At 34.3% G+C, this 12,629-nt stretch overlaps 1 protein-coding gene across 1 annotated transcript in view; it reads right to left on the bottom strand.

Moving 5' to 3' along the window:
* LOC107588112 (epidermal growth factor receptor substrate 15-like 1) overlaps positions 1 to 12,629 on the bottom strand; it is a 28,491-nt gene that overhangs the window by 9,778 nt on the left and 6,084 nt on the right. Inside the window, exons 9-21 of the mRNA XM_016276122.1 lie at positions 12,101 to 12,357; positions 11,128 to 11,233; positions 10,861 to 10,881; positions 10,499 to 10,584; positions 7,371 to 7,403; positions 7,155 to 7,227; positions 4,686 to 4,847; positions 4,397 to 4,594; positions 3,053 to 3,217; positions 1,476 to 1,581; positions 1,189 to 1,239; positions 495 to 631; positions 351 to 411 (exon numbers count right to left, since the gene is read on the bottom strand). Coding sequence (XP_016131608.1) covers positions 351 to 411; positions 495 to 631; positions 1,189 to 1,239; positions 1,476 to 1,581; positions 3,053 to 3,217; positions 4,397 to 4,594; positions 4,686 to 4,847; positions 7,155 to 7,227; positions 7,371 to 7,403; positions 10,499 to 10,584; positions 10,861 to 10,881; positions 11,128 to 11,233; positions 12,101 to 12,357 — 1,456 coding nt within the window. The remainder of the gene's footprint in view (positions 1 to 350; positions 412 to 494; positions 632 to 1,188; positions 1,240 to 1,475; positions 1,582 to 3,052; positions 3,218 to 4,396; positions 4,595 to 4,685; positions 4,848 to 7,154; positions 7,228 to 7,370; positions 7,404 to 10,498; positions 10,585 to 10,860; positions 10,882 to 11,127; positions 11,234 to 12,100; positions 12,358 to 12,629) is intronic.

Below are 12,629 nucleotides of genomic sequence, written 5' to 3'. Positions count from 1 at the left end.
TGCGAGAGGATGTATTGCATGGGAACTCTTTTGACAGCTTCTTCACACGTGTTCTCTCAAACTGCTCTCTGAGTGGCCTTTGGAAAAAAAAAAAGACAAAAGTGTCGCCACTGGGCACGGGGTGTGAAAGTATCATCTTGCTTGTGTTGTGTAAGCACCCCAAGCATGTCCCTCAAGGCGTTTGTGAGGAAACAAGGCATTTTCAGCTGATACCAGATCAGTTTCAGAGGTTTAAGTTCTGCTGCATGCAGAGTTGAAGAGGCCGATCTTTGCACGGTATCTTTAAAGGAAGGGAGTGGCAGAGATGTTATGATTCAGCTCAACAAGTGAGAGACACATGCAGACTGTACCTTGGCCTTTTGGTTTGGGGCTGGTAGAGCTGAAGGGGTCATTACTTGAGAAATGATGACTCTATAAGACAGAAGAGAAGAGAGAGTTGAGAAACAAGTAAGAGAATAAGGGGAATAATGTGATGTTGTTGGTTTTCTGGGTACCTTTGAGGGAAGTGTGGCACTTTTGCTAAAAGGATCAGCGTTGCTGAAGGGGTCTGGCTTCGAGGGTTTCTTAAAGAAATCTTCAGAAGAGTTCCTAAATGGGTCGGCCTCTTTGAAAGGGTCTCCGCCGAAAGGATCTAAAAGATTTTACAAATTAATGTAACTGTCATGGGAAAGTCTTGCATTTGAATAACATAATTTACATTATATCACTTTATCATGTATATTCAGCCAAATTTTATGAGAGTTGGGGAATGGAAAGCCTCATTTATTACCAAGGGGGAACTGTGCCAAGGTATGTGAACAAAAAGTTTAATACCATGAAGCTTTGGGCAAGTTTTTATGAAAAACTGAAATGAAATGTGGCCAAGTGTGTGTATATATGTCTAATTATATACTTTATATCTAATATTTCATATATTATTTATTATGTTGTATATTTACATATATTTATATTTAACTTATTCATTCACTTATTTTCAGACCTGGCTGAACAGATCATGTTAGTACGCATACTAATAACAGCTTGAAATCAAATATTTTTAGAATGGATTTATCATGGATACTACGTTGATGCCGTATGCATCTAAATAAACATTTAGTTAGTAACAGATATATTTATTTGATATCTTCTAAGTTCAGAGCTCAACACTGGAGAGGCGCTTCATGTATTTCTGATTTCAGGACTGGATACCTGCAACTGTGGAGGTCTGCTTTGAGAAAGGGTCATTCTGGAATGGATCGCCTTACAACAAACAAAAAAAAAGCAGGAGATGTGTTTAGTAGCTACTACAAAGGCTTCAAAAGCGTGGCCCCAGAATGTGCCACACAACCACCAGTAAACAGAAATTTGAAATTAAACATTTAAGTATTTACTGTTAGTACTGCATCCTGACCCATCTCTAAGGAAGGGAGGTATTTAATTTGAGCAGAACAAAAGGGAAAAATAAAAATATATATAATTATAAATACATGACCTACTTTTGAATGGGTCTGTTTTAAATGGGTCTTCAGATTGGAAGGGGTCCGTGTGCATCTCCTGCGGGGCGCTGTTGAACACAGTGGTTTTCACCTTGAAAGGGTCTTCCTGTAATGGGTTTAAACAAACAATTGTTGACCGTAGATGTTTGCTTTCACACTGATCCGAGGCCTCTTTTATTGATTCTCTTACAGAAGGTTTTGGGTAAGAGGTGCTGAACATGGATCAGCATAAAAGGTTCATTCCTGCCCAGAGCAAATTTGTTATGTCTGTATTATGTTATGTTGTTGTTTTTTTCTCAAAGACATTGTAGAAATGTTGTCACATTCATTTTATAGTTGATTATGATAACAGCTTGACCTGCTAGCTTTTAATCCAGATGTCTAAGAAGTAGGCCAACACTATGTTAGGGGTCCAGCCGAAAATAGGAAAAAATAAGAAAAGACGGAAAGCACTAGCAATTCAGAAAAAAAAAAAACTTGAAATAAGAATCTTGAAGTATAAATTTCAGCCATTTTGTGCCTACAATTTGCAGTTTAAGCCAGCACCTCAGCTGTTCCAAATAACATAAGAAGCTCTGTTAATAGTGCTGGGTTTCCAAATTGTACCTTTGCATGCAAGGCATAATTCAGAAAGAAAAGCAAGCAAAGTTCTCCCTCGGAAACCAGAGAATGTCAACAGGAGTTCAATCGCAATCACACAAGGAGTGAGCTTCATGATTCTTCAGAAATACTCTGGGTTTTAAACTTAAATTAGAAAAAACAATAAGTGACAAATAACTGTGCAACTATGAAACTTAATATAATCATGAAGAAATGTAATCAGTCAGGCCTGTTCCCGTTTAAAATGCATGTGTATACGTGTATGTGTGTTTTTGTGACATTTGAGGACAAATTTGTATAATGACATGGGTATGACAGGCATTACAAGGAGAAGGTGACTTATGAGGACATTACCCCATGTCTCCATTTTTCAAAACGCTTATAAATCATACAGAGTGAGTTTTTTTGAGAAAGTAAAAATGCACAAAGTTTCCTGTAAGGGGTAGGTTTAGGTGTAGGGTTGGTGTAGGGCAATAGCACATACAGTTTGTACAGTATAAACCTATGGAATGTCCCCACAATTCACAAAAACAAACGCATGTGTGTGTGTATCATTAAAAAAAATTATATACTTGTATTAATTTTATATTTTGTATTATTTTTAAACATGCTTGTAGTATTATTTTATATAGTAAATATAGTATATAATTTTTTATAACAACTACATAAATACTTATATAAATACTTATTATATAAATAACAATAATACCAAAAACAATTATATAACAATATATAAAAGTGTGTTTTTGTTTTATTATGTTTTTAAAAAAGTAATAAAAATAAACATGTATTAATATATATGTTAATTACTATTTATAAAAAAAACAAATATAAATAATAATACATTTATATTACATTTAGTCATTTAGCAGATGCTTTTATTAAAACATCAATTAATTCTATATATGATTTCTTTTATTGCCATTCTAAGTACTAAATTTGGAGAGGAGCTTAAAATATAAGGTAAACTTTCTCACCATAGCTCCGAAACCGCCATTCTCCTTCTCTGGAAAGCCTTCGCTCATGTCGGCCAGGTTGGTCATGCTGCCGCCGTGGGTTCCGTTCAGAGTGCTGCTGTACTGCTCGATGCTCTTGCTGATCTCGTGTTGGCTGTCCTGGATCTGGGAGAGTTTACTCCGAGCCTGCAACATACACACATCAGTTTTTATTCCATTATAAACTGAAACGCTCATCACATTTTCTTTTTTCTGGCATTATTAGATAAAGCAGTTTCTGGTGGCTGCCTTCTAGTGTCATAAGCAACCCTATATGCATGAATGCATTTGAAATCTTGACATCTTTTAAGTGTTCGTCACCCCTAGTGGTTTGAATATAAAATGCTCTGAAGGCACAACCTGGTTGATCTCGTCCTGTGTGGCTCTGAGGGACTTTATGATGGTTTCTAGCTGAATCCTGCCAGCTTGTAGACTCTGCTCTAGTTGAGCTTCCTCCTGCTGCAGACGGTTCAGGTCAGCCTTGGCCCGGCCCAGCTCTTCCTCTTGGCTCTGCAGGTCCGACTCCTGCGAGTGGATCTGGGACTGTAGGGATGAGATCTGAACAGAAATAGATTGGATGTGTTTAATGTCACTGACAAAGTGTTGGCCGAGGATATTGTAATCCTGTCTTCTCAAGGTTTTCACTCACCATTTGTGACTCTTCCTGGCACTTCTGCCGTACGTCATTAAGCATGTCTTCCAGCTTTGCCTTCTGCTGGTCCATTTCCTCCAGCCGGTCCTGAGCATCCTGCTTCTGTGCCTCAAGCTCCTGGAGGGTAGAGGTCTCTCGGTCCAGATCGTTCTGCATCTCCTGGCAATCAAACCAAATTCAGTTAATAATTAAGCCAACGTACCTTGTAATGACAAGGTAAAAAAAAACAACAACAACAAAAAATTATACTTTTAAATATCTTAATACTAATTTTCACATATATTAATAATTAAGAATAAAATACTAAAAATAAAAATACTTATTAATAATAACTTAAATATATTTGTAAAATTTATATATATTTAACAGCCGTGGGTTCCGTTCAGAGTGCTGCTGTACTGCTCGATGCTCTTGCTGATCTCGTGTTGGCTGTCCTGGATCTGGGAGAGTTTACTCCGAGCCTGCAACATACACACATCAGTTTTTATTCCATTATAAACTGAAACGCTCATCACATTTTCTTTTTTCTGGCATTATTAGATAAAGCAGTTTCTGGTGGCTGCCTTCTAGTGTCATAAGCAACCCTATATGCATGAATGCATTTGAAATCTTGACATCTTTTAAGTGTTCGTCACCCCTAGTGGTTTGAATATAAAATGCTCTGAAGGCACAACCTGGTTGATCTCGTCCTGTGTGGCTCTGAGGGACTTTATGATGGTTTCTAGCTGAATCCTGCCAGCTTGTAGACTCTGCTCTAGTTGAGCTTCCTCCTGCTGCAGACGGTTCAGGTCAGCCTTGGCCCGGCCCAGCTCTTCCTCTTGGCTCTGCAGGTCCGACTCCTGCGAGTGGATCTGGGACTGTAGGGATGAGATCTGAACAGAAATAGATTGGATGTGTTTAATGTCACTGACAAAGTGTTGGCCGAGGATATTGTAATCCTGTCTTCTCAAGGTTTTCACTCACCATTTGTGACTCTTCCTGGCACTTCTGCCGTACGTCATTAAGCATGTCTTCCAGCTTTGCCTTCTGCTGGTCCATTTCCTCCAGCCGGTCCTGAGCATCCTGCTTCTGTGCCTCAAGCTCCTGGAGGGTAGAGGTCTCTCGGTCCAGATCGTTCTGCATCTCCTGGCAATCAAACCAAATTCAGTTAATAATTAAGCCAACGTACCTTGTAATGACAAGGTAAAAAAAAACAACAACAACAAAAAATTATACTTTTAAATATCTTAATACTAATTTTCACATATATTAATAATTAAGAATAAAATACTAAAAATAAAAATACTTATTAATAATAACTTAAATATATTTGTAAAATTTATATATATTTAACAGAACAATAATACGTCAAATACTTTTACATTTATTATATTAATAACTCTTTAAATATATTTTATAATGTATATTTTTATAATACAAATCATAGTAAAAATTATTAGTTTTATTATATTTATAATAAAATACATTTATGCATGCATTTACTTTTAAATATTATTAACACTAAGAATATTTTTATTTATAACACAAATAAAATGTCAATATTATTTATAATAATATATTCAAATACATGAATCATACATTAGCTATATTTTTTAATTCATACATTTCTCACAGAACATAACAAAATAAAATACATTTAAATATACAATCATGTGAAAAAGTCAGGGCACCCTATTGAATTCCATGGTTTTCTGTATGAGGACATAATTAAAAATGATCTGGTCCTTGGCAGGTCTTAACATTTAGAAAATAAAACCTCAGACGAACAACATCACATGACATAGCACACCGTGACATTATTTATTTAGCAAAAATAAAGTCAAGATGGAAAAGTCACGTGTGACAAAGTTAGGACACTCTATGATTCAACTGCCTGTAGATCCACTTTTAGCAGTAATCATTTTCTGTATGACTTTATCAGTCTCTCGCATCGTTCTGGAGGAGTTTCGGCTCACTCTTCTTTACAACGTTGCTCAGGTTTATTGAGGTTTGTGGGCATTTGGTTATGCACAGCTCTCGCCACAGCATTTCAGTCAGGATGAGCTCTGGACTTTGACTGGACTGCTGCAACCCCTTGATTCTTGTCTTTTCAGCTGTTCTGTTGTAGATTTGCTGGTGTGCTTGGGATCATTGTGCTGTTGCATGACCCAATCTTGGCATAACTTTAGCTGTCGGACGGATGGGCTCACATTTGACTCTAGAATACTTTGGTATACAGAGGAGTTCATGGTCGACATCTACGTTTAATATAATTATAATACAAATAATAACAAAATGATCTGTTTTAGTATATGAATATATTTATGAACGTATTTTTTTATATTAATAATACTAATAATTAATAAGTATATTTTATAATTATAATATAAAGAATACAATGATCTATATCATTTTTGTAATATAGTTAAATGTATTTACATATTAAAATATGTTAATAATCCTTTAAGTATATTTTATAATTTACATTTATCATAGGCTAATAATAAAACTAAAATATTTTAACAATATAAACTTTACATTTTACTTTACATACATTTTCTATATAATAATTATAATAATAACAATAATTATTCAAATTACTTTAACAATATTCTTAAAATTATGATATAATTACTTTAAAATATATCAATAATCCTGTGAAATGAAGTATATACGTTTATAAGTATTAAAATAAATGTACTGTATACTACTAATAATAATAGCACTGCCAGGTTTACGTTATGCACAGCTCTCGCCACAGCATTTCAGTCAGGATGAGCTCTGGACTTTGACTGGACTGCTGCAACCCCTTGATTCTTGTCTTTTCAGCTGTTCTGTTGTAGATTTGCTGGTGTGCTTGGGATCATTGTGCTGTTGCATGACCCAATCTTGGCATAACTTTAGCTGTCGGACGGATGGGCTCACATTTGACTCTAGAATACTTTGGTATACAGAGGAGTTCATGGTCGACATCTACGTTTAATATAATTATAATACAAATAATAACAAAATGATCTGTTTTAGTATATGAATATATTTATGAACGTATTTTTTTATATTAATAATACTAATAATTAATAAGTATATTTTATAATTATAATATAAAGAATACAATGATCTATATCATTTTTGTAATATAGTTAAATGTATTTACATATTAAAATATGTTAATAATCCTTTAAGTATATTTTATAATTTACATTTATCATAGGCTAATAATAAAACTAAAATATTTTAACAATATAAACTTTACATTTTACTTTACATACATTTTCTATATAATAATTATAATAATAACAATAATTATTCAAATTACTTTAACAATATTCTTAAAATTATGATATAATTACTTTAAAATATATCAATAATCCTGTGAAATGAAGTATATACGTTTATAAGTATTAAAATAAATGTACTGTATACTACTAATAATAATAGCACTGCCAGGTTTACCTGAACCTCTGTGGTCTTGTGTCTGATCGCCTCCTCCGCTTCTCTGATGTCTTGTTCCAAAGTGTATTTCTCTCTATTGAAATAATAAAACAAGAGAGACAAAATCTTGTATCAACTGTTGGCAACTTGAAAATATCCCTCATACCTGCCTCCTTCACACACAAAATCTGTCACACATACAAAACAAAAACCTTGACAGCCAAGAGAAGGTTTTACCTGAGTGTATCCCAGTGTGTGAAAGCAAGAGTGCTGAGGCAGCATGAATAAGCAAGTGAAACAAGAGATTTCGTAAAGGAAACAAACACATTAAACGGACACTGTGAAGAGGGGAAGGAGGTGAGATGAGGAGAGGGAAACTCATCCACCACCAAGAGCTCTCAGGTACCTTTCCTCTTTCTTTGAAGGGTGCGTGTTAGCATGAGAGTCAGCTCAGGGTCATCTATAAGGCAACTGTTCAGAAAAGGACAAATATGCTAGACTTGGTGGGGTGAGCCAAAGAGAAAAATGGACAACAGTAGGCAGCAAAATCCGGGCAAAAAAATCTGCACCTCCTCAAAATAAAACAAAAACTGAAACAGCATCAATTTTTTTTACATTTAAAAAAATGTCCACACCTGAAAGCATTTTGTTTACAACACACAATTACTACCTAAACATCTTTAAAAACAACAACAACAACAAAAAAAACTTATATTCACACACTTTGGACAGCGGCAGAATTATTATTATTTTTTTGCAGTCCCTAAGAGAAATAGTTATAAATACTGTTTGCTGTCTGTTGTGTTTATTTTTCTGAGTATGATTCAGAAGAATTCAGAAGAATTAAGAGAACTAGAAGGGATTTACATAGCAACATTTCTACACATGGACAAACAGTTATTAAAACACTTTGCATGCTTGTTTTCACAAGTTCAACAACACTTAAAAGAAATCTAAATATTTTAAATATATTTTAACACTTTTAAAATGCTTTTATAATATATTTATCAAAGAATTATAATACAATTTACATTTAAATATTTATTATATTAACAATACATTTATTTAATATATTTTGTTATAATATATATATTTACACAGTTTTATAAGTTTTTAAAATATTTTGAATTTTTTTTTTGTATTTTCGGTTTAATTTTTTTTAAAGGTCAAGTAATTTTGTTCTGCTTTTGACATTTTATTCGTTTTTTAAGAATATGTCTATATAGTTCATATTCATTTGAATTTCAGTTTGACTTTTAGCTATACTATTGCATCAAGTTAAACTACATAAAAAATTTGAAATATTGCCTAGATAACTAGGTGAAATAAAACAATTAAATATTTATTTTTTAATATGGTTTCGGTTTTAGTTTACTATAATAACCATGGTAAACACAGTATCATTCAATTTTTGCATAAAGCAGATACGTGCTTTCAGTATTTTTCAGGATTCTTTGATGAATGTAAAGTGACATTTCTATTTGAAATAGATTTTTTGTGACATTACATTATGTCTGTATGGTCACTTTTAATCAATTTAATGAGTCCTTGCTGAAATAACTCTTTAATTTCTTTTTTTTTTTAATTCTTACTGACCCCAAACTTTAAAAAAAAGTTGTGTATCATTAAATTCATTAAATTAAAGCTGCAGTCCGTACGTTTTGCCTCTTTGTCGCCATCTCTGTTTGAAAACCTGCAATTGCAGCTGTGTGCGGAATTATCTTCGTTGTGTGGGTTGTGCAGCGGCCCGGCTCCAGTGCGGATTAATCTAATGTTTTGAGGAGTATGTGTGGCAGTCAGTCACCACACCGGTGTGAATATTGTACTTTACACTCACAGATTCTAGACTACGTCTTGGAATATATGACTCAAATAAGCATTTTCACTGGATATTGTCATCTGAACAAGTAAGTAACAAGTCTGCCACGTTTGTTCTGACCAACTGAGGAAAAAAGCATTACAATAAATCACGCTACCAATGGTGATTTAATCTAAATGAGCTCATATCACATCAAACTGTGTAAATCTGTAGTCAGAAGCACATTTAAAATGGGAATATAATTGATTTTCATTCACGTGTTTCATAAACACATAATCCTTTCTGGATTACAATCAGCCATCAAAATGATACATTTAATTATTCTGGCTGCTGTGAGAAAAGGCTATAAATGATCGGCCACCTGCAGGATCCTCACATGCAATAGCCTAGTAGCCGGGACTACTTTACAGACGTGACGTAATGACGCAGTGCCATGCTCGAATTTCCTGCGGAAACCTTCCTTTACCACTCAAATTAGAAAACATTATTATAAGATGACCGTTGTGAATCGGGCTAAAGTAAGGCGATAGTTTTGAACACTGGCTGGTTATAATGAGTCCTTGCTGAAATAACTCTTTAATTTCTTTTTTTTTAAATTCTTACTGACCCCAAACTTAAAGAAAAAGTTGTGTATCATTAAATTCATTAAATTAAAGCTGCAGTCCGTACGTTTTGCCTCTTTGTCGCCATCTCTGTTTGAAAACCTGCAATTGCAGCTGTGTGCGGAATTATCTTCGTTGTGTGGGTTGTGCAGCGGCCCGGCTCCAGTGCGGATTAATCTAATGTTTTGAGGAGTATGTGTGGCAGTCAGTCACCACACCGGTGTGAATATTGTACTTTACACTCACAGATTCTAGACTACGTCTTGGAATATATGACTCAAATAAGCATTTTCACTGGATATTGTCATCTGAACAAGTAAGTAACAAGTCTGCCACGTTTGTTCTGACCAACTGAGGAAAAAAGCATTACAATAAATCACGCTACCAATGGTGATTTAATCTAAATGAGCTCATATCACATCAAACTGTGTAAATCTGTAGTCAGAAGCACATTTAAAATGGGAATATAATTGATTTTCATTCACGTGTTTCATAAACACATAATCCTTTCTGGATTACAATCAGCCATCAAAATGATACATTTAATTATTCTGGCTGCTGTGAGAAAAGGCTATAAATGATCGGCCACCTGCAGGATCCTCACATGCGATAGCCTAGTAGCCGGGACTACTTTACAGACGTGACGTAATGACGCAGTGCCATGCTCGAATTTCCTGCGGAAACCTTCCTTTACCACTCAAATTAGAAAACATTATTATAAGATGACCGTTGTGAATCGGGCTAAAGTAAGGCGATAGTTTTGAACACTGGCTGGTTATGTACTTGCTCAAATATTGATTTCGGATAATTTTTAACCAAAAAAAAGTTACGGACTGCAGCTTTAAATAAAATGAAAGAAAAAATATTGTATAAATAGAAGTTAATTTTTTTTTTTGTCATTTGTTTTCCACACACCACCCTTACATGCCAGTGTATTTCATTACCTCTGCAGGTGAGCGATCTCTTGACTTATATCGTCCAGTTCTTTAATCCCGGTGAACTCGCCTGAACCCACAGAGCTGGAGCTGTCCTGTATGAGGGGGTCCAGCACATTAAATCAGTCCTGCTGCATCTGAACCACACATAAGCACAGCACCACACAAACAGAAGGGTAGAGAACACCAAGGAGCCACCACACAGGAGAAGAGACCAGCTTGTCTTCCACCTCTGGTGTTCAAAACATGGGGAAGTCAAGACACAGCACCATTTCACAGCACTGGATCTCTCACAAATGCTTTTCAACTCAACGTCTCGGCTAACCGACCATCGAAAGCATTTGTTCAGGCTTTTTCCAAACATTACCTACCCACAACTTGAACATTATTGCCTGATTTTAGCCAGTGATAACGGCATAAAACATCAGCAGCATTGAAATGTGGATGGAAAGGAAAAGAAGATTGTTTGGTAAGATAAGGTAAGAACTGTTGCACTTGTGATAAGATGTTAGTGGCTCTCTTGCTGTATTGTGAATCTACTTTTATCTACGTCTAGGGTTTCCTAACTGTAGAAATAGAACAAATTATACTTAAGTTGAAATACATGGAATGAAAGAACAAAAAAAGAGATTGTTTACCCGGCGCATCTCAGTGAGCGCGGCCATGTCAGAGCCTACTGGTGTCATATAACCCGACAAACTCTGAAAAAACAGGAAGCACTTCAAATGAGGGACAATAATATTGCTTCACATTACATTACACTACTAAAGCAAGCAAAGGTCTGTATAGTAAGCATAATAGTAGTTAATAGCAATTTAATTTAAGTGATAATTTATCAGCTCACATTGCTCATTATTCATTTAATGTACTGAAGATAATGCAGGTGGGTAAATCTAAAAAAATTAAAAATAAATAAAACTCTGCCAAAAACATGTCCAGGTCATATATTTTCTCAAAAAAAATCTAATGAAAAATAGGAAACAGCATTTTGCACAAGGAATGTGGAACCTATTTTAGGACTTAAAGGATCAGCTTTATTTTCAACGTGAGTATTTCAGACTGAAACAAATAAATATTATAAAAACGGTAAAGTATTTATTTAGCATATTACTATTCGGTTATGTATTTAAATTATGCTGATGTAATTTAAAAAAATAAATAAGAAATGTATCTTGACAAGATGATTTTTCCATTACTATATTAAAGTAATGAGATTTTGTTATCAGAATAAAAATTTATTTTACATTACATTAAATTACAAATACAAATTACATACAAATTTCATTGTTTAATGTAATCAATTTGATATATTATGACAAATAATTTTCCAAATTGAACATATTTTTTGTACATGCATAATGTTCCTGGAAAATATAAAGTATTATTTTGGATTATTAATAAGGTATTATTGATTTTGGGGTAAAATATGACCAGGTCAGTGTTGGCTTAGTATTATTTAAGCACCATCACAGTATTTATTAATCAAAATTAAAATCAGTTTTAATTTTAGTTTAGGTTTTATGATTTTTTTTATTAGTTTTTTTTTATTTTGTAGTTAAAACCATCAGACCCTCTTCAATTCTTCTGTCCAACATTAGCATGAAGACGCACCAATAAAACAGTACCTGTGAGGATTTAATGGTGTATTTTGGGGACAAACTCCCGGCGCTGTTCAGGGAATTCATGCTGCCGTGAGAGGGGGTCGAGCGCAGGCTGTCTTTAGGTGGCGGCGGGCTGCCTGGTAACACTGGCACCATGCTGGACAAGGACCCTGATGACTTCTTCCTTTTGGATGGAGGGATGAGAGAGGAGGGCAGGACTGAGGGCACAGGCTCCTTTTCCAGGGCGCGGTACACCAGATGCATAGCCTGGACAAAAGACGACATTTTCAGATGTTTTAAGCTTATGCAGTAATTGCCTACCATTTTAAAAATATATAATAATTAAAAATTAAATATATTGTTATGTGTATGTATGTGTGTGTTTTTAATATTTGAATATATACATATATGCTTCAATTTATAGCATATTCTTGAATTGTGGATCTATCTATCTATCTATCTATCTATATATATATATGTGTGTGTGTGTGTGTGTGTGTGTATGTTAAAATTAAATGTAAATGATTTTGTGATTTTGT

This window comes from Sinocyclocheilus grahami, unplaced genomic scaffold, assembly GCF_001515645.1.
Source record: "Sinocyclocheilus grahami isolate Dianchi unplaced genomic scaffold, SAMN03320097.WGS_v1.1 scaffold98.1, whole genome shotgun sequence".
Taxonomy (NCBI): domain Eukaryota; kingdom Metazoa; phylum Chordata; class Actinopteri; order Cypriniformes; family Cyprinidae; genus Sinocyclocheilus; species Sinocyclocheilus grahami.
This window is presented reverse-complemented; position numbering and strand designations above follow the sequence as displayed.